Here is a 26,774-nt window from a genome sequence, read left to right on the forward strand (position 1 = left end):
AATTTGTCTTTTTATAGTACTATACGTACTGTAATTAGTTTTATCTTATCTGTTTCGGGTCTACAGCACAATTTAAAATGAATTGGAAATTCATTTTTCTCTACTTTTTTTTGCGGGGGGGGGGGGGGGGGGGGGGGGGGGGGTCTAGGCCACAATGTAAAATTAATTTGTCTTTTTATAATACTATACGTACTGTAATTAGTTTTATCTTATCTGTTTCGGGTCTACAGCACAATTTAAAATGAATCGGAAATTCATTTTTCTCTATCTTTTTTTTTGCGGGGGGGAGGGGGGGGGGCCTAGGCCACAATGTAAAATTAATTTGTCTTTTTATAATACTATACGTACTGTAATTAGTTTTTATCTTATCTGTTTCGGGTCTACAGCACAATTTAAAATGAATCGGAAATTCATTTTTCTCTATCTTTTTTTTTGCGGGCGGGGGGGGGGGGTGTCTAGGCCACAATGTAAAATTAATTTGTCTTTTTATAATACTGACATTTTTTTTTCTGTTCTATTTTTTTTAAAGGTCTATGTAAAATTAATCTGTCTTTTTATATATAGTACTGAATTTGTTTTCTCGTATCTTTTTTTAAACATCTACAGCACTTTATAAATTAGCCTGTCTTAGTAAAGCACATACTAAGAATGTGGTGCTTAAAAAGCTTGAAGGGTTAATTTAGTTTATATATATATAGACTAATGTAAATTATTTATATGATGCTATACATGATTCAGGTATACAAATATACAGTATAAAGTGTTTCTACAAGTACTCTTAACAGTAATCATGGGAATCTGAAGAGTTTAATAGCCAAATCTGATGAGAAGAATCATATTATAGTATTAACTAATTAAATGAGTTTAACTTTATAATTAAAATATGTGTTAATAATGATTAAAATAGCATCACACCTTGTTAAAGGAAGAGGAGAGTCAAGAGCAGACATATTACTTTACTGAGTAGTGAGTACTCATCATATGAAAAATATGGTCATAATTCTATAAATGGACAACTGGATCTACTGACAGTACTGTAAATGAACTATGACCATATATAAATGGACTACTGGGTCTACTGTAAATGAACTATGGCCATAGCTACTGTAAATGAACTAACAAATTATTCATTTTTTTTTAAAAATGTAAATATTTACATGTACATATGAAACTTACATCTCTTGAAGGAGTAAAATATGGTTGATTTATTTTAATTCGATAAAATCAGTCAGTCTCTACTGAAATGAAATATAGATTAACATCTTACTAAACTATAGTGCACCAACCAGGCCAAGCATTTTTGGGGATATTTTATAAACCCTACTCCCTTTCATGTACAAGAGGGGAATCAAAACCACACCAGTTGACTCAATGACAGATCTTATGATCCAAAGCGCATGTGTTAGACCAATCAAACATTCACCAGACTAAATCGAGTAAAACATTATCCTAGACATTATAAATAATGTTATACATGTATGCGATATAATTATAATACAATCAACTGTACAGAGAATAATCATTATGCAATACATGTATATATGCACCTGTGATGGTTATAAGAAAGTATTATCTTCACAGACATCAACAATCTCAACTCAAAAAGTTCTAAGCTCACATTACATACATCAAAACTTGATGTTGAATTATGTACAGTAGCGATATTTATTTAATTCATGAATGAAATCTCTTAAAACCATAACGATATCATATATTGGAACCTTAAAATGAAACGTCATCCAGTCTAGCTTAAAGATAAGTTTCCTAGACAGTAGTGATCCACATTACATGATCCATTAATTGAAAAATAAACCCAAACAACCAGAAAATAAATTTTTTACTAAAAACATTACATCTTTTGAGAAACATTTATTTCAAGAAAACCTTTTTAACTCTCTACAAAAACACCATTATATGGCATTTTTGCACCAGGATGAATGGATTAGAGCTGGCCCTACCAAGTAACTGTGAATAATTATTATTATTATTATTATTATTACAGTATATTTATAGTGCACCCTTTCATATAACATGTTCAGGGGCACTTTACAAAGTGACAATGTAAATCACACATAAACAACAAGATTATGGGCATGTTAACGATTGTATACAGAGTCAGTTAAAAGCCTGATTAAATAAATGTGTTTTAAGTTGTTTTTTAAAAGAATACAGAGATGTACAACATCTTAAACTAAATGGTAGATTATTCTATAAAACAGGTGCTTGATAACTAAAAGAGCGCTGACCATAGGAGACTAGTTGAACAGTTTTGGGCTTTAAAAGTAGTTTATCTGATGTACGTAATGTTCGGCCAGGTGTATAAAGTTCTAAAAGATCTGAGAGGTAAACAGGAGCTAAATTATTTAAACATTTAAAAGTAAGTAATAAAAATCTTAAAATCAATTCGATATTTAACAGGTAACCAGTGTAAATTATATAAAACAGGAGTTATGTGGTCACATTTCTTAGTTAAAGTAACAAGTCTAGTCGCAGTATTCTGTACTTTTTGTAATTTATCTATAAGCTTTAAAGGTAAACCAACTAAAAGTGAATTAAAGTTATCTAATCGAGAAGTGACCATATTTTCTGACAATATCTCCTAATGGTGACGTATAGAGGGTAAATAAAATCGGACCAAGAACAGAACCTTGGGGAACCCCAGATGACAAAACAGATTCAGACGACGATTTGCAATTAACTAAAATACACTGTTTTCTACCCACAAGATAGCTCTCTAAAAGATTTAATGCAGAGCAACAAATACCGAATTTAAATTGAAGTCTACGTAGAAGAATGGAAGGGTCCACCGTGTCGAAAGCAGCAAATAAATCTAATAAAATTAAAAATGTACATTTTCTATTATCAATTTCCATTAAAATATCATTTGAAACCCGGGTTAAAGCTGTTTCGGTACTGTGAATTTGTTTATAAGCACATTGAAATGGTTCATACAAACAGTTATTATCTAGATGGGCCTTTATCTGAGAAGCAATACATTTCTCCAATATTTTAGAAATAAAACTTAAGTTAGAGACTGGCCTGTAATTTTTAAAAACATTAGGATCCAGTGTAGACTTTTTAATTAAAGGGGTAACATAAGCTCGTTTGAAGCAACGTCCATCTCATTGGTTGACTGTCTGTAATATTTAACATGTTTAATTCAGTGTGGGTTTATTTGGCAATTTTGAATATATCATAATATAATTAGATTTTTCAATCATTTCAATTGGATGATAAGACTTTAACCTCTTTTTCAAAGTGATCAAGGGCCCTGAACAGTAATTATCAATGAAAATCAATAGGATTCTTCAACTGAATACCTTAAAATTCAACTTTAGCCTCCTCGAGTGTTCACAAGCAATTGCGAATGACGGACGGTAGTGGCAACACTATAAAAACTATCCACATGACCTAATTGTGTTCAAGGGTGGGAACATATATTTAAAAGAAATGTAAATTGCATAGAAATCCTGTTAGCGACTTTTAATTTGCCAGACCTTAGAAAGCAGACACAAGATTTCATTTCTTGCTTCAGAAACTAAAACTAAAAGTAAAATTGTATACATTTTCAACAATTTACAGGCATTGATGCAGGAATTAATGGTCCAATTGCTGTTACATGAATAAAAAAAGATAGCCTATAAGTATAACAAACATAAAAAGCAGATCGTATTTAAGTAGTGGAGATATAGAGCTTTTTATATTTACTGTACTTCCAACATCATTCTGGTCAAACATTTAATTTTCATATAAATCAGTAGTATGCATTAAGAGATATTTAACCATTGGATAAAACTGATATCATGTTGTGAAATGAAGTCAATGAACATATCAACAAAGTTTCTTCTTAATGGTTTTCATTGATCAATTATCAAACACACACATGGCATATTTCATCAAGATTGTATAGTCTTCTGTAATTGGAAAAAAACAGAATTAAATTTTTTTTCCAGGGTTCATTTGTTTGAGTACCTTATCGCATAAATTTCCAACTGACAAAAAATTCTTGCCTTTATTTAGAGAATAAATCATAGTTAGAATTTCCAATAGGTTGCCAGGCAATGAAATATGTCAATATGCAGCTATAAGTTACATGTGTATGTATGTGCAGGCAACCTGAAAAAATAAATTCAGTTCTACCGGTACTTGACAAATTATCAGACACAGCTATTTAAAGTGCTTATTTTAAGACTATTCACCCCCCCCCCTCCCAAACAAGCTTGAGACAACATAAAAATTGCAGTGCAATTAAGACAATATTGTTACATAAGGGCAGGACAATTTAGCTATAGCATCTGTTTAGTAATGACTGGTATTGGTTATAAATAGGGTATTTCACCCTGCCATTACATATGGCTAATCAATTAATTGTTCTGGTTATAATGAAACTCATATTATTATTCTACCACAAAATAATAGGGTATAAACTATAAGATAAAATAACCTGATCTAAATGAAATAAAGGAAAACAAAATATTAAATTTCTTTCAGTAATTATTATCTATAGGATTAGGAGACAGGGTAATGGTTAATTTACCAAGTGATGTAATAGGTTGTGAGGTGCAGACGCTGATATCAATACACAATCATTTATGTACCGGTACTTCATAAATAACCACAAGATGTCATTAGAAAAAAAACCCCCGCAACCTGCAACCTTTTCTGGAGGCATTATCGATATCAGGAAGTGCCTACACACTTCTCAACATACTACCAGATGTTGACCATTCTATATACCAAATGTAAAACTCTAGAAGGTCAAACACTGCCTGCCTTGAACCAGATTACCAAGATAACGACTTGTTACCAATTCTAGTTTCCCATGTTACCATCTCTAACTCACCAACATAATAAACAAAAGATTAAATAAAAAACATCGTGCTCTAAAACAAAAGACGTAAATCTTTCTTAAGACCGTACTTGTTTATCTGGCTGGTCTTGAATTGTTATCAAATGCAAAATCTGTCTGCTGCTGGAAAGAATTTGACCGATATTTGGAAGTGAAAAAGTTGTCTAAAGCTGTCATGCTTAGACGTACATCAATAAAGATTACCATGGCCCTGTCTACCCAAGATGAAGTGGCCAATAATAAAAAGGGAAATCTAGGTTACTTGTTCAATTGTCAGGATATCATGTCCATTTCCTGCAACTTGTCAACATTGTGGTTGTTACTGTGCCAAAATCTTTATCTTATTAAAAAATTACTGGAAATATTTATATCTAATGTTCATGTAACTAGTATCATCTACATAATTTTCAAAATTGGGGGGAGGGGGGGAAACAACAATTTTAAATGACTAAAATTGATATCAAAAGAGGATTGATATATAATTTCCAAACTAACTTTTTAAGAGAATTAACTGTAAAATTTGTCTTTCTTAAATATGCGACTGCATTCTTTAAGAACCCTTTGGCTTTTAAGGAAATTTAGGTTTCTCGTTCAATTGGCTTGATAAGTTTTAATTTAAATTACTTAGATTGACATCAAATGAAGAAACAAACCCCAACAAATTGATTTTTTAAAGTTAAAAGTTGGGAGTTTAAGTTAAAACAAGTATGAGCATTCTATGGACCAAGAACCGAGCATAAGGTTATCGTAATCATATCCAAAATCTGTCAATTGATGCTCAATTGTCCAAGAAACAAGTATGCTAAGTTTTATCTCGAATGTACTTGGATTTTTTCGAAGAGCGTCGCTCCCAAGAAGAACAAAAAGATGATCCAAAAACAAAAATTGGTAGACCTTCCTAAATATGTCACTGCATATATTTCTAATTTTACAATAATAGTCTATCAAGAACTCTTCTTTGATACATGTATGTACATGTATATTGACAAGTCTATCTCCATATGATTGTACTACATACATGTACACATGAAATTATTTTCCCTTGTGAGTGATAAAATAAAAACTTAGACATTCTCAATTTTTCCATCTCTTCAAGAATAATTTTGTGACTTTGAGTTAGGTTGTTTTTTGACAATGTATTAAATCATACTAAGACATAAATCAATAATATATTACCGGATGACATTTCAAGCACCAATAAACATACAGTATCTAATATGGCCATGATCTGGAGTCTAAAATCACAAATGGGAATCTAAATATAAATCCTATTATAACACATGGAATACAAGTTACTTACAAGTTAATTCTGGCGCAGTTTCGCCGAGAGAACCTTCATCAAAAAGTTTTGCTTAATTTTCATTAATTTTTGATTTTCACTTATAACTTCATTCCATTCTAATTTTGTCATTGAATAAACAACCATAATTTTATCTAGACATTTTTACAACATTTTATACTGTATATTATACTGAAATTTTTTAATTATTATCAGTACCATATCTGGATGCCGCAGTAGTTGAGCAGTCAGGGCACTGGACACTTACTTAGAATGTTCCAGATTTGAATCCCAGCATGTTCCGAGAAGAATCTTCATAATTTTTCAAGCACAACCATACATGTATCTTGTCAGATATAGCACCTGTGGGTCTGACAAGGAAAGTGCGCCCAGCTTTTCAAAAGGGACGAAACCGGCAATCTATTCATATATACATTGGCTTGTACGTAAAAGAGCCAGCGCAGAATTCTCCTACCTCATGGCACACATAACCATACAAATAACATATGTTAGTCTCAAAATAACAAGAGTGTTGTTTTTGTCGAGACATTTAACTCCATAACATTACCGCCATATACAAAAAGCTCTTAATAAATACATAACATAATTATCAGCTAAAGCAGACATTAAAAATTTAAAAGGATTAGCCATCCATGACTAAATAGAAAGACAACAATGTGATATTTCCTGGCATAAATCGATACAGTGTTATTATACAGTTCTATAATCTGTGGAATCTAGAGTTACCTATCCTTGGGTTATCTGTATTCTTTACAGATCGAAATCAAATTGGTCTTAAAATATCACAATTTCAACATCTCATATCTCTCCTCATCATATAAACAAATATATACCACATCCTAAAATATCTCCCAACTAAATTAATATGTACATGTATGTCATAAACTAAAATAACCTTTTGGTATATAATTAAATGTCTAGCAGAAGAATATACGTACTATAACAGAGACTTCTACAAATAATGGAGATCACATCGCTATTTACAGATCTAGTGGCTTGGAGCAATTTGTGAAATGGGGATTTGATCATTTCATTTTTTTCTCTGCATGCACACATTTCCAAAAATCTCTGATTATTTTAAAACAATCTGCCTCCAGTCTACCCTGAGGGGTTATTATTAAGGAATTTTATTAATGGGGGTTACACAATGTCTTTGCCATTATAGAATGGTAATGTTTTGGGGTTTTTTCATATCAATAATGTCAAAGACATTGTGCAACCCCCATTAATAAAGTTCCATGATAATAACTGCCTACAGTCTAACCTGGAGGATTCTACATGCATTTTTCAGTTTGATGCCATAGTTCTGTATAGAATGGTAACTATGGTTTTCTTCATATCAGTAACGGCAAAGTTATTGTGCAACATCATTACTGAAGTTCCATGATAAAATGCAGATTTTAATAAACCACACATCTTGTTCGAGGCAAATGTATAATCCATTGTTTAGAATAAATTCAATGTAGGTTAATACCAATTTGCTTCCACACTGTTATTTCCCATGTTACACAAAATAAAAAGCCAAAATATACCAGGTATTTGAAGTTTCTGTCCTTCAATTTTAAGTTAAATAAAATTTTCGAGTTTGGCTTAATCCACGCTTAAATGTACTCAAATTTAATACTTAACATCTAATCAAGACAATAAAATTAACATATGAGCATTTAGATGATATCTAGGCATTGATCCTCTCCGATTAAAAAGTAGATAATCAAAGAATTGTAGTGAAGATTATAAGTGACAAGCTTTTTACTATATCCTGCATGTATTTACAGTTTGTAGTGGATACAGAATGTAGACATCATATATTTGTAAATACTGAATAGAACTGACACTTTTTGGGACTGATATTCCTTTCGGAGATTCAACTTTCACAATATCGTAATTTGCACAGGATTCTTCAATCACTCAAAAGGCATTCAGACATTTTAAATTGGGCTGAAATGTCCAAACACCTCAATTATAAAATCCCTTCTCAATCTTTTAGAATTACCATATTAGACTTATGTCTAAATCACAAATTTCCTACTGTTTTAGTACTCAATTATTTAACAGTCTGGTCCATTACTGATTAAAGATCCTACGAGATAAGAAGCGTGCTCCTGGGACAACCATAAAAAAACACAAGACTACAATTTACTTGTAGCATGTACCATGTGCACATCAATCACATCAGTTTGATCATCAGAGAACAGACTGGTGAGTTTTTAAAAGCAACATGAGGAGGTTTTTTTTTTAACATCCAGTCATAACAACTATTTTAAACCACTTAATTTTCTTATCAGTTCCCATGGCCACACAAATTTGAATTATTGTTCTTCAGGAACACCTACAACTAAAACTATTCAAAATGTTGCTTCATAATTAAAAAACTTGATTGCTCTTCTCAAAACATCATTTAAACAAAACATTTAAAGAATAAGTACATGTAGTTATCTATTCATCAAGTAGATGGTATCTGTTATTGTGTTTAAGGGAGCCGCGGTGGCTCATTGAGTAAGATACTGGATCAATAAACAGGTGGTCTGGGGTTTGATCCTGGTGTTGGACAAGAAAGTTCCCTGGGATTTTCCAAGGTTGGCATCCCCTTGTCAGTGGTGCAGGACGGAGGGCCTGGCAATAAACAGCATCTAGTCAAGGTCCTGTGTACACTGTTGTGCATGTATATTGTAAACGCTTGACAGTTGGAATTCGATGAAGGCAAAATTTACTTCATATAGCACACTAACTGCATGATATATACACATCTTCATTAGTTCTGTTGGTGCAGAAAATTAGGATGTTAAATCACATTTCATTAAAGACGTGCGGTGAGAGTAGAATAAGAGAATTAGTGTAGGTGAATGATTTGTTATAAAAGATTATAGGAGGAATAACAAGTCAACAAGATGGCGTAATCTGATCACATCAATCAAAATAATCAATCACATTTATTCATCTCCTATTGTCACTATCTAAAGGTTACTCTCATCTATTATCCTTCATTTATTCTCTAGATAACCCACCAAGCTGGAGAATCAGCTGATTCAAGGTCTCCAAGAGAGAGAGAGAGATGGGTTTAACAATGACTCAACACCAACTAGGTAAAATTCTGGGACTAACATATGGTTTAATTTTATTTCACAAGGTTGGAAAGGTGACCGTACTCACTGTCACGTACAAGCTTGGGCTCCAAACCAGGTCATTTGACTCAATGACAGACGATATGATCAAAAGCTTAAACATTAAACTAATCCACCATGTCTCTGTTGGACAATAAACCTTATTCACCCACAAAAAATTAGAACAAACAGTACCTAAATTCAACACAATCTAAACTGTCAAACTGAAAACGTCCCTCTCACAAGAGAGTTGAAAATGTAAATCCATCCACCAATCCAACCTATTCACTAAATGCAGACCAAATTTTCGTCGAGTTTATTCTTATCTACATGTATCAATTATAAATTGCTTCAATTTATTATTTCTTTTTACAGACTGTAAAGTTGAATTCAACTAAGCCATACATTTATATTTGTGATCTCTCTTAATCTGAATCCTTGTGTCAAGGAACAGTGTCTAGTTCTTCAGAAGGGACAAAAAAACAATAAACAAACAATATCCTGTTGACACATTGGTGTGCACATAAAATAATACTTGACAGTTTGAATTTAAGATAAGACTAAAATAGGTCCCAATGCCGTAGTCCGGAAAAAAATTATCTCAAAGCGCAATGCCTGGCATATGCCCATCTTCATTAGCCTGGTAGAAGCAGAAAAGTAGGTCATTAAATCACATTTCATTTTGATATTTTTTGTTGTCTTGTATGTTCAATTAACCCTTTAGCATCATTTGCTACAAATATTTTTTTTCTTGGATCTAAAGGCATGTTTGTGCGTCATTCATAGAGTAATAATGGGCAGCATCTCTGATCACAGACTTGCCATAGGCTTTAGAACAGGTTGTTGATTTATTTACGTGTTCATGGTGATTACAACATCCAGGACAAATCATGATGAGATTATATTAATGGAAAGAATATGATATCTAAATAGATAGGTAAGTTGCCAGGCAACAACACATACGCCCACAGCAGCTAAGTTGTTCTAACAGTCAACACGGCAAAATCTTTATTGTATCATATGATTGATAATTTATCATAGTATTATTAAGAATTAGTCTAATTTTATGCTACAACCAAAAGCCATTTTTTTCACTTTTAATTACAGTATAAATACATTGATGAGTTCCTGAAAATACCCATCCTCCCTCAGAAACCTTGCAGTTTTATGTAACAAAACTAGAGATATCCTCAGATTTGGGGTATGTTTTGACATTTGGGCACTTCACAGGTGATATAACTATTTATCATCATCCACAAAAATAAAAAAAGAGACACCTTACATATAATCCCAGGTATCAAGAACTTAAAAATAACATAAAATACTGTCACATAAAGAAATATGACCAAGTAATCTTTGTTCTGGCTATTTTATACAAAATTGTTTTGAACAAAGTTGTATGTTTTGCTTAAAGGTCACAGGAAAATCTTCATTTTTTTTTTTAAATAATGCAAGTAATTATGTCAACATATCCTTTCCATAAGTATAACGCGAACCTGAATGTCAATATTACCTACAACAGGTAAATTCCAACGTCAGTAATTTCCGCAGTTCTTTGTGAGTAGTCGTAACTTTCCGTCAATAAACAATCTGTCATTTTAGTCCTTCTCCCCATATTCTAGTCTATATTTCTATGAACAGAAGGACTAAAATGATGGAAAGTTAAGACTACCCACGGAGAACGGCAGAAATTACTAACATTGAAATTTACCTTTTACAGGTAATATTGACATTCAGGTTCATGTTATACTTGAGTGCATGTTAAAGATCCCATCTTCATTAGCCCAGTCGGAGAAGAACAGTAGGATGTTAAGACCCATTTCATTTCATTTAACAAATCACCACAAATCAAAATTCTTTTTTTACCAACCAGCTACAGTATGACTTAAAAGATCCTCAATGCTAGGTTTCCACTGTCGTGCAATATGTTACGCTATAGGATTGTCCCTATTGAGTCCACGATTAGCTATGTGCAGATACGTTCAGATATGATAGGATCTAATAGGATCACCACGATTAAAACCACGATTTCAATCGTAGCACAAATCATGATAGTGGGAACACCTAGAATAAGGGGAAAAAAAAAAGGGTTTCTTTGAAAATTTTTTATAAAAAACGTGAATTTTTTAAATTACATTTGGTGTATCATTTCAATTTTTGATAGGTGTACTTATTTAAAAGTTCCAAAATAAATTGTACGAGATTGAAAGTGGTGTCAAGTGTTCTAGAAAGGAATACATTCTACATGACATATGACTATCATCTGGGAATTATTATTTGGGTACTAAATCATGGACCTATGTATACATACAGTTTAATAATTTTTCGTAGCTTTTCACTACACTACCGGTACCAGTAATTTTCCTTTTTAAACTGCATCACTCTTAATTATTATAGTTCTCAAAACAGGTTAGCAAATTACAGTAGAATGTCGGTAATGTGTTAGGGATATGAAATGAAATGGGGTTAACATCCACTCAACACAAACTAGGTCATTTTGGGACTAACATATGGTTAAATTTTATTTCAATAATTTGCTTGCATGTAGGGGTTTTTAACAGTGGGAGGAAACCAGAGGACCCGGAGAAAACCCATGAGGTTTGACAAGCGACCTACTTCCTTGTCATGAACATAAGGGGAATTGAAACCATGCCACTTGACTCAATGACACAATGACACACCTTGTAATCTAACCTGCACACGTTTAAACAACAGCCACCCATCCTTCTTGATGTCTTAAGACATGATGGAAGTTATGCCCAGACTGTGGCATTACATTGATTTCCAAGAATCCAAATGTCACCGGATCTTTAAAATGCTGCCAATAGTATACAAGGAACCTCAATTTTCCTTCCCATCTGAATGACTAGACACTTTTCCTTTCCATTATCCACCACTGACATTGTGAAACCTGGGGCCTATTTCACAAAATTTTAACTAAGATAAAAATCCAAATTTTAGTAATTTGATTGGATAATATTAGATTGAATTTAGTGCTTAGCCAATCCAAATTGAAGTATCTACTAAAATTTGGATTTTATCTTTAGTTAAGATTTCGAGAAACAGGGCCCAGGGCTGGAAAAATCTGAGGAACTTATTTATGTTTGGTCCGTTACTGATACTAAAATCTATCATCTTCAATAGAAGGCTTGATCTCGCCTTAACTACGTACATCTTATCAAGACCTTCACGTAACACCCCGCATATTTTAGCACTAATTTCGATTGGGTATAAGCCCAGCTTGTGATCCTATCAGATTCCTTCGTTAAAAATATGGTTATTATTATCAAGTCTCGCGCTTCTAGCTATAATGTCTACATGTGACACTCGAGTTGCAGTAAAATGTCTACATGTGACAATCGAGTTGCGAAGTTCAAGGTTCGATCAATGTCAAGGTTGCTGGAAATTATGGTTGATCAACAAAGGCTGTAAACTTGTCTATTTCTTTTTCTATGGAGGCCGCCATATTTGTTTACAGTGTGTTATGTGCCACGACCTCTGATTGAACAATGCTAATTAGTCATGTGTAAACACAACAAGCGCAAAAATTTGGGAATTGTTGAGTATTGAAGCAACGGCTAGATGTTGTAAAACTCGCGTTTGTTGCTTCAGGAACATGAAAATCTATAGGATATCCAGTGTAATGGTACCCGCTCCTGATCTTACTACATATGTATACAATATATAAAATTGTCAAATCTTTTTCAAAACTCGGTCAGACTTAATCAGAATCATGACACATTAAATGTAGTAGGAATGGAATTAGATCTTATTCTTCAAAACCTAAACAAAGAATAAGAAGACAGTCTTTCTATGTAGAAGTCAGATTCAATTTCTATATGGCCGCATGTCAATTTGTCCGTCAGTCAAGCATTTATTGTACTGTATTCACTGTAAAGAGTTAATTTCCTGATCAATTTCCATAGTATTTTCAGGAATAGTTAGTATGTTATATATGTTCTTGCCCATTTACAATCACTCCTAAAGCACTTGCGATGGAATCTGTGAGAACCGTGGCAGGAAATTAGAAATAAATATCAAAGGGTTTCCTTCAAGAAAAATGACAGCTGTATTACAACCAAGATGTAAAAATTGTGAGTCTACATACATTTGTATATATGAGCTATTTATTTTTCGCATGACAACCAAATGTAAAAATTTGTACTGTATGAAAGGTTTTTTTCTACGACAAAAATACAAAGGTAATTCTAGTCAGGTTACATTTGGTTTGTTTGAATTTCAGAGGACAGTTTCTTCATTGTATAGTGTTGCTAGGCAAAGACAATATGGCCATTGACAGAATTCTCAAGGGAGGCAGCAAGAGTGTCAAAAACATGTATTGTTGTCCAGGCAATGAAGCAATCAATCCAATGAAAACCATGGGATATATAGATATGGATTTCAGTTCAATCAAGTTTATATGAAATGGGGTTTAACGTCCTACTCTTCTGCACCGACTGGACTAATGAAGACAGGTGTACATGCAGTGTGGTGTATACCATACAGTTTGCTAAGAAGAGGGAAATTTTGCCCGCCCAGCGGCGCTATGGCTTACTCTTATTTCGATTTTCAACTGTCAAGGGTTCTTTTTTATGCACGCCAATATGTATACATGATTTTTTTTTTTTTTTATCCTATCTGAATAGCTAGATACTGTCCTTTCCAAGCCCTCCATTCTACACCCACTGACAAGGCGGAATCATGATGGATAATTCCAGGGAACTTTCTGCGGACCTCTAAGTTAATGAGCCATCGCCTTACTGACAAAGCCACTGCGGCTACCTCAATGAAGTTACAAAAAAAAATACAAAGGTTTAGTTTTCTTTCACAGATCTATCATACTATGAATGACCTTTTGTTATCGTCATTCGAGTCTCAAACATTTTTTGCTAAATTCTATGAGTGTTCACTAACAACTGTCATATGGAATCCAGATTTGGAAGTCAGATTTAAAACTTTTAATCACATCATCGGTTGCTGTCTGGCACGCTCTCTCACAAAATGTCCGCATTTCCAGTAATGGTATCATCCGTCAAACTCATGCTTGCTTAGAAACCACAATGACAAGTGAATTATTTGATTGATGGGCAACAGCAATAAATTTAGCATCTTTCACTATGAGAATAAAATTTTACTGATACAAAGAATTTTTAAATTTGATGTCGTGGGGTTTTCTAACTCTAAATTTGAATTTGCATGATATGGCTAGCAGAATAAACCCAGTAAGTTTGAAAAGAAAACAATCCATTTTTTAACACAAGATGTTTGTTTCACAGAGTCATGTGTTTAAAATATAGACACTTGATTGTCAGCTGAGCGTAATCAATGCAAATCTTCATTAAGTCTATTTTCCTTGCGTCAAAATTCCTGGGAATTTGAATGGGAGAATCAAGGGTCATATGTGTAGCTTACTAGCTAAGAGTCTAATAAGCTGGAACGTGGGATACAATTTGAACTTTCGACAAATGAAAACATAGCAAGGTTAATCTTCAAAATATTATAGCTGAGGTTTACAGACATATTTGTTGTATGAAAGTCTCACAATCCGTCCTCCAGGTCAGACTAAACCTTAAAATATAAAACATGAACCTACCTTGGTCTCCTCAAGATAGTCATAGAAGTGTTTCAGATTCATCTCTTGATCCTAAATCAGTACTCACACTTCTCTGTAAGGAAGAATTCTGAGGAGAATCTAGATCATCATCGTAAAAATCAGTTTGCGCTACTCCATGTCGTTTAACTATATAAGGACTTGGGAAACGCTCAGATTTAGAAACAATAGACGCATTGTCTTCATCTATATAAGTGTTTTCAGGACAATTCCCGTTAGCAGTCATTTCTGCCAGTTCTTTAGCACTGCAAGATGGGGTATCTATTGGAATGGCATTATGGAAACGTGAAAAGTCTATTTGGTATTGTCCGTCTTCTTTCTGAAATGTCACTAGACGTTCAAATCGATGTCCCCACAGAACCTCGCCTGGAAGATAAGAACTTCTAGCTTGTGTTGTCATTCCAGTAGATTCTACAATACCTTCTAGAATAACTATGAGTTCAAATTGTTCTCGATGTAAATCTTCAGGAGATAATTCCCAGAATGGACTGGTTTCATCTATTTTATGGACTATTATCACTGGCCATACTAAAAACAAACGATCGCGACCTTCATCAAAACCTAGATCGACGTCAAACTGATATAGAGGTAAGATCTCCCCTTCTTTAGTTATTTTCTTTTTTATTAATACTGCTCTGATATGTGCTTCTACTATTTGTGATTTTCGCATATCACCAACACGAAATAATAAACATAGATCACCATCTTGCTTACATATGCATGCATTTTTGCTAAACATAAGCGTTTCCGCTCGTTTTTTGGGTCTAGAGAGCTTAGCAAACACTATACCAGTCATTAAGGCTTGACATATCACACCAAAGCATGATTGAAACATCATTAACACAATAGCTTCCGGGCATTCTTCTGTTGTATGTCGAGAACCATAACCTATTGTATGTTGGGTTTCTATAGAAAATAAAAGCGCTGATGTGAAAGTGTAAATCTCTTTAACACAGGGTTTCCAATCTTTTTCTCCTGCATGTTCTAAATCACCATGTGAGAAACACACTAACCACCAAATCAAACCGAATATTAACCAACTTAATGTAAAAGCTAAGGCAAACAGCATAAGATTATATCTCCATTTTATGTCAACTAAAGTAGTAAAAATATCAGCTAAATATCTTCGTCTACGTTTTCGTATATTTGTCTGAGTAATATTAACATCTCCATTTTTATAAACTAAGCGTCGCCTCATACGCTTTGAATGATGTCTGTCTGCTCGTCTGTTTAACTGAGCATTGTTTGTCTGACGAATATTTCTAGAGGCATACTCCATGAAAGAATCCTGTGATGATCGTCGATTTTCATGCTTCCCATTCTCCAGTAGATCGGGATCTGGCAATACTGCAGCAGGTCCGTTCATCCCAGTGCCATAACTGGCATCCATAATGACAGCCTGCATTTCGAATTAACTTTGCCTTGGTTGAATAAACATGCTAATTGTGTAACTTGAAACTTTGTGACACATGGCGGTCTGTTTAACGCGTCTGCTGTAATTCATATTGACCAATCACCTGTCTGTTCTTTCACCTGTAATAAGAACAAGAATAAGTTATTTGTCAGTCAACACATTAGGTATCAATAGCCATCAACGTTCTTTGATTACAAACTGTTTGCCATCTTTCAAACCTAGCAAACAACTGATGTAAATATTCATACATCTTTCAAAACATAATTTTTGACAAACAGCATGCCATATTTTCTGCAAATGCAGCAATTAATTTCATTACAGTTTCGAATAATTGTTATTGGAAATAATAAAGACTATTTAAACAGCACAAAACAAACATCAGATTCATGGCACCATACACACTCCTACACTTAAACACTGGTAATTATTATATGGCACCATACACACTCCTACACTTAAGCACTGGTAATTATGAAAGAAGCTGATTGTCATTTGCATTTCTAGGACGATATCTACTATTTCACAGCTAAATCCATGCTAAAATGATTATTCAACATCCAATTAAGAATATAAAACCCAAATATAATCAGTAGATAATCTCTTGCCTTGGATTTAATTGGATTGATGAAGATGGGACCTATCAAAAGATTTCTGCTATAGGTGCAGTCGATTGATTATAACATCTTTTGCTGGACACCAAATGTTTACAAATATCAAGTCATCACATCTTTGTAAATACTGAACAGAATTGAAGCATTTACGGACTGAAATTCCTTTTAGAGATTCAACTTTCACAAAATTGTAGTTCGCAAGGGATTAAGAATCCCTCTAATGATGATATGAGAATTTAAATAATTAATCCAAGAACATACATGTAAATTATTTGATAAATCATTCATACAGATAAATTATTTCTTCCAGTTATGTTACATATTTAAAGTGTTTCCTTGTTACTACAGTCTGTTTGGTACAGAAAAGTGGGATGTTTAAGTTTAACCTCATTTCATTTCCATTTTGTTTCTTGGAAATCCTATATTTTGACTTGTGGAAAATCACTGACATGCTATTTCATCCTGTTACTAAACATACTCGTTGATTATTAAAAAAAAAATCCTCCACGGTTTTTATTACAGCAAGCATATAAACTAATACTACTCACGCTAACAAATCATTATATTAGGTAGAAGAATTACAATCACTCCACTCACTGCTAACAATATATCGATGTATTATTCGATACACAAAACACATCTCGTTAGGACGTATATCATACTTGCTAATATAATAGTCACATTTAATTAGACTGACACATGAAATTAGTACTTATATCACAAATTAAGATTTATTACATACCATAGTTATTATATATATATTATCATACTTGACTGTACAGAAACAGCCGTCTACCCTATAGAGGAATCATTATAACATAGTAGAGATTACAGCTGTATTATGTAGCTTTGCAGCACTAATTAGGACTTGGATTCCGACCAAACTACAGATCTGTCAGTGACAATTAATCAATCCTATAGAGATGTATGAGAACATGCCGATCTAAGACCAACGTCCTTCAAATTCTTTGGCTGATTTAATGTACCAAATGATGTTATATCACTGGAATGCGTTTCTTTATTCTAAACACATGTAGAACCATTCCTGTGTTTTTTTATAACGAGTACATCTTCTGGTAAAGCAATTAAAGACATTCATGTCTTTTTTCCACACGCAGGATATGCCATTCACGTCCAAATATTGTGTCACAAGATGTGTCAAAAGGTCAAGGTAGGAAAACAAGAGAAAATCTTTTGCTTAAATGTGAGAGTGAGGTTGGTCGCAGATCTTTCCCCATCATTAAGAATGAGGCGAAAATGTCCTTGTTCATAATTGTCATCCAGTCGTACATACAGGGGGAGTCAAGTGGCCCATGTGCAATTCATATCTTAAGATCTTTCATTTAAAGGCATGGTTTCGATCCTAAGCTTGTACGTGACAAGGAGTAGGGTAACCTGCCCAACCCTTTTGGTTTTCTCTGGGACTTCTGATAAAGAAACACCCCTATGAGCATAGCAAGCAAATTTTTGAAACATAAATATAACATATGTTAGTCCTGAAATCTGTTTTGAGTTGACATCTGTCACTGAGTCAAGTACGGTAACATGATTTTGTCTTTGATTTTAAGCATGTATGTGACAAAGAGTAGGACCACCTGTCCAGCATTTTGGGTTTTCTCCGTAAAGTGAATTATTTAGATATAAATGTACTACTAGTTCAGTTTGAGTGGACGTTAAACCCTATTTCTCTATCTTCCATTTCTCCCATATTCAGTATATATATACATTGGCTGATTTGGTAACTATAAATTTTACAGAGTTCTCAACTGCTCCGAGCCATAACTTACATGACATGAAATGGGCCATTGCTGGATTCGATAACTATAAAATATGTGTATGACTGAGGATTCTGTCGGTGGTAGAACTTTCTACTTATTAACCTCCTGCTTTCGGTCCTCTAAAACACACAAAGCAGGAGGTCTTTAATTCTACTTAATCAAACATTTGATAATGAATGAAGCACTGGGAAAATATGGCAAGACTTGTAAATCACATAGCTAGTTTAACAGCTAATTAGTACAATCAATATTATTATTAATATCATAATATAGATATATACCACCCCACCACGAGTCACAACTCATTCAAACTTCTCTTAATCAATTACACCCAACATGACAACACCGGTAGTAAATGAAAATATGATTGAGTTAACCCATGATATATAAAGTGCAGTAAACACTTACTATTGAATTTCAAATCAAAGACTGATTGATTTTGTGTTGATTGTCATTAGAACACTTTGATTATATATTCATATAGTTATACTACACCCAATGTTAATGACATGCATACACTCAATGGAATACAATCATAAAGGATTAAAGACTCTTTGTTTTAGGTCAAAATAGAGTATCGAATTAGGCTGATCTGTTGTGATCATCTCATTAATGATGATATAAAAAAAAAAGGAGCTGTACATGATAAATTTTAGTTTCAAAAGATTGAGCCAAAGTTGGTTTACTTATTAGTTTTTAGCGTACTGTATCTGCTGTATCTAATAAATCTTAAGACTGGTTTATATTGGTTTTACAGTATATAGGGATCAAATATTTTTATATGAAATCAGATTGTTATTTCTCAAAACAAATCAAATTAACAGCCACATATTATTAACAATCAAATTAACAATTTAGTTTTGATCAATATCATAGAAAGAGTGGCATGACATGTATAATCTTATACCATGTGCAATACTTGGCTTAAATTCTTAAAAATATGGAAATTTTTCTCTGTTATCTTAATTAATCATCCAGTGGCAATTTACCAGAACCTATATAAGATATCCTTTCTTTCGCAACAGATAAGGCAAGAGCAGAAAGTTGTAAATTTCCATCTCACTTGATTCTTTTTCAAACTACAATATTGTGAAAGCTGAACCTCTGAAATGGATATCTGACAGTAAAAAAAAAATATAGTTTGATTTGGTTTAGTAGTTACAAAGATATGATGAAATAAAATTTCGCAACATTTGATATCCTCTGAAGATGATATACATAATACTGTACATGTAGACAATCAATGCCACCTGTAACCATTAGATCAAATCTTTTGATGGACCTCTTTCCAACTTGATTCAATCCAAACCTGATATTTTGTTTTGGCTTTCCTTATGAAATGTTCAATAATCAATATCAGTACATTTTAGCCTGGATTAAGAATAAAAACTCAGGGTATTGTCCAAATATAAATCGAATATATAATCAAATCCTTACAATACCCACCAAACAAATGCACCCATTATCTGAATCTAATTATAGAACCAAGTCAACTGTAAAGCTGCATTATTAATACATGTCAATTACTAAAAATAAATTAAATATTGTCATTTCAACAACTTTTATCTATAACCACTAAAATCCCAAGGAGAACAATTACCTGGCACATTTAAGATAATTTTATTGACAGAATCCATTAGCACCCAATCCATCAAAATCTTAATAACCTCTGATGGAAGAGTCAAATAATTCACAGTATTACTGATCTATGAGCCATGTCATATACACCCTTTTGGGAATTCTTTACACTTTGGATTAAGAGGAATTAATGGATTAAGATTAGATGAAGACAGTATCGTCTACAACACAATAAAAATGGTACTTAACTATAAATGTACGTTGCTATAGGATGATCCTTCCTCTTAGTACCAGACAATAAGATTACACAATCCGGAATAATATAATTTATATAACATAGTCTTCCAGTTTCACCACAGACTATATAACTCTAGCCTCCATTAAATCCCATAATTCGACAATACACATTTTTATCATAATATTCGGTGAACCACGAAACCCCAACTTAAATTTATAAAACACAATATGTAGACTTACTATTCACCGGTGTCTTTATTCTAACTTCATAATATATCAATCATTTGTATTTCTGTCTGTCAGACCATTAACCTCTAACACAGTTTGTTACATGTAACCGGTTTGCAATATCCATATTCTGCTGGTTATAATCCTACCCTAGTCTATATCACATCATACGTATATAGATTATAGTCCTCAACACACAGGACTTTACTCCACGCCAACTTTCTTACAAATAATACTCAATCCCTCAACAAGAATTGTATTTTATATATTTGGCAGAATGCCCATTGCGAAGGTCCATAGCACTCACACAAACAGATCCTGTTCTATGTAGACAGAAGCCAGCTAGCTACTGGCCGGTTAACTCCTCCATATGAATCATACCAATAGAGTTGAATGTTGGAGAATTAGAACCAAACTCAATCGGATGTGTTAATAGATCAATCAATTGAATCTTTCTACACATAACCATCACACTCTATAATTCATAAACATTATCCAATGCTTTAGTTAAATGTATTATAAGTTTTTAATATTCATAATTAATTTTGGTAATTAATACGGATGCATATTTCTAATGAATTATACCTTTAAAATATCCATTTATATTTGGCTCAAATCTAATGAATATTCCACAGATAATTAATTTTGATATCAATTCCAAAGTATGTAGCATATAACAGAGTGAATGATTTATAATACACAATGATAAATTAGGGACATAATTTCAACCTCCATTATGAGATACCACCAGAGAGAGAGAGAGAGAGAGAGAGAGAGAGAAAGAGAGTTTATTGTCCACTCAACACAAACTACCTAGGTCATTTCAGGACTGAAACACACGGTTCAATTCTATTTCAATAATTCGCTTGCACATAGGTATCTTTAGCAGTGGGAGGAAACCAGAGAAAACCCTAAAAGTTCAGCACACGACCCTGCTCCTTGTCACGCTCAAGTGTGGGATCAAAACCAGTTAACTTGACTCAATGGCAGACCTAGTGATCTGAAGCAGATGCATTAGATCATTCGACTACCTAACCCTCAACGCAAAGACAAATGTTTTACCTACATAATATCTGTATAGAAGGACTTTACAGAAAGATGTCTATATCATATACAGACATGCCTTTTACTTTACCTACCTTAATTTCATGTCACATTAAAGAGCATCCATAACCGTCCAACAATTAAAATGATTAAACCATCTATCTACCTGACAATAGTTTATATACACATGAATAATTCACACTAATAGTATGTTTAGCTGAGAGACCATACACATACATTATCCCTACTTCCCTGTAAACAATGCATTCTTTTATGATACCTGCCCTCAAGCATTAAGAATATTCCACATGATAGAGACTTCTAAATAGGCATAATTATCCACTGAACCATTATAACAAGGTAACAACGACATACATTGCTTTTCTCGTCGCACATAATGTAGTAGCATTAACGGACATTTACTATAACTTTATAATAATATAACTAAATCACCCATTTTATCCTCGACTACAAACTAATGATAAACACTGACTGATTTTCCTCTGATTATTTTAAAGAGGCACTGTGTAAGATTTAGATAACTAGCTGTCCATTCTTCTTACTATAATACTTTCAAAATAGATAATGATAAATGTATATTGAAAATTTCAGTCAAATTCCTTTATTCTGTGCATAAAGTTATGAGTGTTTGAAGTATTGAGAAAATGTAGTGTAGATTGTGTATTATCGTAGTAACGGTACTTGACAATCAAGACTAAGTTTAAATTATCTCTAATATTGCTAAAACTCTTAAATGGTTGTAACATGGATCGTGTATAGATGGACAGGCAACGTCCACGAAGCCTTAAGAATTCTGTGTGGCGGCAAAAAATAGACCGGACAATCATGACTAAAATAAAATTATTTTCCCTCGCGCAATTACCAGTATTAAGTTTAAAAGCAAAGAAACAGAAATCAATTCATAATATTTTTATTAATCTTGCTACTCTTTTTTTTTGCAATCCATACATAGATAGACTACTAACTGATCAACACATCATCTTTGTTTACTTCAGACGCGCCCATATGATGAATCCGAAAAAAAACATGTCGAGTTTTCGTTAAAACCAAACCTACTAAAACATTCTTTTAATTTCTACTTCTGCACAATTAATCGTCATTCCGGACAGTATTATACCTGAACTTTATATTCATAATTTTGAAATCCTTCATACATGCGGGAATTTGGAGTATTAGGCAAAACCAAAATGCTTACAAAAACTACGAATATACTGAAATCGATCATTTCACAATTTTCAACTGCCGCATTTGGAAATTTCAAAGTTCTAAACTGGAGAAATTCGCCACTACCGTAAATTCTAAAGAGTAGTTCGAGAAATTAATCTGTATAAAATCCCACAATGTCAAAAATCACATCGCTTGAATTGCCATTGACATTGAGATTGAGATTGAGATCTCGCAGTGTCTCGCGCGAGCGGCAGAGAATCCAACCAACGGGACTTGTTGCCTGTCCATCTATATACAGTCCATGGTTGTAATCTACTTACAATCGGAGTCATCAGATGACCCAGAGAGTTGATTATGGGCTTGTCATGTTAATAAATGTTTAAATAATGATTTATAAAACATCTGAGGCCAGAAAAAATACCTGCAATAGGCAGATTTAGCTCTTGCATAAAGCATCTTTAACATAAAGAGCGAAATATGTGCATCTATTACAATATTTGGTTTAGAAATTTCAAATATCAAAGCACCAATGATTGATCTGAAAGCAAAACATGTGTATGTATTCCAATATCTGATTTAGAAATTTCAAATATCAGAGTTCAGGGCTATTATAAAATCAAATTTTATTATAAGTCACATTATAACAAAAACTCTTATAAACGTTAACATTACTATGATATAATAAACAATGAATTCAAAACATTAATAGCAAACTAACCAAACTTTCTTCCCAACTTCTAAAAGCCTCTGTATATAAAGATTTACCATGTTTTAAATACAGAAATATAAATAAGAAGTGCCTACTCATCAATTCATAAATAGAATTTGAAGGTTGGGTGGCACTCCAGCCTGGCAATTCCCAAAAATATTCAACTGTAGAAGGATACCTTGTTGACTTTTACCAATTTCCTTTCACAATTAATGAATCCTTCACCGAAACAATTACAGAAACACACAGGCCTACCAAGTTAGTCCCAAAGGGACCTAATGTTGAGTGGATGTAGACTGCTTCACTGATGATTTAAAACCAAACAGTTGGTATATAAAAAGATTATGGTAATAAAACCAAACACTGTTGAAATAGGTTTTGCAAATTTCTTTCTTCTAATACGGTATTACTGGTATACAACTCTGTGTTAAAATTTTTGAGTCAGTAAACTGATTAGTACTATACGAGTGGCTTTAGCAAAATATGTCGACCGTAGGCAGGAGGAATGTCCGAATGATTGGCACCAAGAATAGAGGATCATGGGAGGAAGTGGCAGCAATAAAAGTATCCGACTACCAGCTACAGCACTGGGTATTCAAACAATAAAGTAATGGACACAAATACTATTATATATCATAATATTCATTTATGTCATCTCAATTAATGTTGGTTTACTTATTCTAACCAGCACAAATAAAAATAGTTTAAAATAAATGGTTCCATTAGCAAGAGTCAGTCTGCACAGCATGAAATATACCTTAGAAAATAACTTATTCAATTCAATTTGTGTATGACCATTAATTGCATCTTAATGTACATGTAGGACAAAGATTGAGTTGTACCCAAAAATGTGTTTTAGCTTGTCTAAACTCAGAACAATAAAACCTAGAGCTCTGTCGGGTCACGTCAGGTCACGCCTTGTCACATCAACAATCAAGGTACACCATGAATTATTGAGTATAGTAACATCCAATACGTATTAAAGTGGAAAAACCTGTCATTTTGAAATCTTAATATAACCAAAAGTTATACTTCAAGACCAAACTTTTTGATATTAGTTGTTAGTAGATGTCAGGTCATCATATATGCAAAGGTCATAGGTCATTGTAAGGCTAGGTCACAAGATAGTAAGTCAAAAGTCGGAAAAAAAATTCAAAGTTAAACCAGAAGTAAACAAAATCGAAATTCAAAAATTGCCTCCCTAAGTATTGTTGCCATTGGGAGTAGGTTCAAAACAAAATTTTTTTTTCGAAAATCAGAATCAAAATAGTGGCTGAATATGGATTTGAAGGCTTTTTGTAAAATCCAACATGACGGCCAAATTGTTGAAAATGTTACCGAACAACGTCTCTAAAAATGAAAGATAATATCTGTGTAGTACCATGGGTCTTTAGTCAGACGTGGAAAGTGGAAAATCCTTAAAACCAGTCGCCACATCCGACGTATAACCGATGCATCTTTTCTTACAATAGACTTGTGATCGTCTAGTATTTTCACTTGTCGTCTTTGCTTCCCCTTCGCGTTGTGTATTTACTTCTTTTTTCTTTTGTTTATGGGGGGGTTGGATGGCCAAATGGTTAGCACATGTGCGCTGTACCATAAGACCTGTCATTAAGTCAACTGGTGCAGTTTCGAATCCCCGGTTGTACATGACAAGGAGTAGGGTCGCCTGTCCAACCTCGTGGGTTTTCTCAGGTTTCCTCCTACTGCTAAAGACCCCTACACGCAAGCGAATTATTGAAATAAAATTAAACCATATGTTAGTCCCGAAATGACCTAGTTTGTGTTGAGTGGATGTTAAACCCCATTTCTCTCTCTCTCTCTCTCTCTCTCTCTCTCTTCTCAGTAGTTGTACATGACAAGGAGTAGGGTCGCCTGTCCAACCTCGTGGGTTTTCTCCGGTTTCCTCCTACTGCTAAAGACCCCTACGCGCAAGCAAATTATTGAAATAAAATTAAACCATATGTTAGTCCCGAAATGACCTAGTTTGTGTTGAGTGGATGTTAAACCCCATCTCTCTCTCTCTCTCTCTCTTCTTTTTATCTATCTCAGTTAAGACCTTTGTCTTCTCAGTAGTTAAGACGTCTTTCCAGGAATAAGAATGCAACAGTTTGTTTTATCTTTTATATAATAAAGTGATTCTCTCAGTCTCAAACCCCATCCAGCCAGACTCGATGGAGTGTGTCTGCTGATAGAGATTGCTACATCTTTTCCTTCTGGAATCAAGCTGCTGTCTGACGAATGCCCAAAGATATGATGGTTTTGTAGTTTTGGATTTTGGACTCTTTTTTATATGTCAACCATTCACTCATTTTGATTTAAGTGCATATGACTTCTATACAATGTGTGAATTTAGTAATTAGCCAAAGATATTATTAATACAATGCTTCTAATTTAAAGAGCAAAAATTCTACCAATCTTGCTACATTTGGGGCTAACACCACCATATGTCATTTTTAGTCTATTTTAAAATGGAGAGAACTATTTTTGTTCAGCAAAAAATGGGAAGGCCTCGGTAATTTCCTAAAGTTTTTGGAAGCTGCTACAAAAATTATTAATATGCCATTTTCAAGGCATCATGAATATGTTCCTTATTCCTTCAAAATTAAAAATTGAATGATTTTTGGTGATTTTTGGTGACTTTTACAAATTTTTAAACAAGGATTTGATATTGAATGAATGTGAAAGAAATTAGTGCTAAATACACAAGATTAAATGAAACCTGGATTACACTACAGTGAATACAATAATATGTGCTTGACGACCCACTTTCATTCAGCTATACTTCCTTCAATAACTAGTAAGCAATTTTAATGATAAAATTAATATTTGCTTGTCAACCCACTTTCATCCATTATTAATTTCGAAAGCATAAAGCTATACGCCCTTTAATTAGTAAGCAATCATAATGATAAAATTCAAATTGACAAAATGAATGATAAAATCAGTGAAGCATTTGATATATTCAGTGGATAATTGATCTGAACTGGATATTATCTCTAGGATATCTCCTAACAACAACAGGTGATCAAATATAGATTGATAATATAGACCACTCTACCATCAGTAGACTAAGTAGAAGTGTTGGTCTCTTACAGATTCTATCTATTGTCGGTACAATTGTTA

At 33.3% G+C, this 26,774-nt stretch overlaps 1 protein-coding gene across 1 annotated transcript in view; it reads right to left on the bottom strand.

Annotated features, from left to right (window-relative positions):
- LOC126811537 (G protein-activated inward rectifier potassium channel 3) overlaps nt 1-20,850 on the bottom strand; it is a 35,621-nt gene extending 14,771 nt beyond the window's left edge. Inside the window, exons 1-2 of the mRNA XM_050537223.2 lie at nt 20,720-20,850; nt 14,844-16,394 (exon numbers count right to left, since the gene is read on the bottom strand). Of these exons, the coding sequence (XP_050393180.1) occupies nt 14,863-16,266 (1,404 nt within the window). The 5' untranslated portion in view covers nt 16,267-16,394; nt 20,720-20,850 and the 3' untranslated portion in view covers nt 14,844-14,862. The remainder of the gene's footprint in view (nt 1-14,843; nt 16,395-20,719) is intronic.
- Nucleotides 20,851-26,774: the final 5,924 nt, after the last annotated feature.

Source organism: Patella vulgata, chromosome 2 (genome assembly GCF_932274485.2).
Source record: "Patella vulgata chromosome 2, xgPatVulg1.2, whole genome shotgun sequence".
Lineage (NCBI taxonomy): Eukaryota > Metazoa > Mollusca > Gastropoda > Patellidae > Patella > Patella vulgata.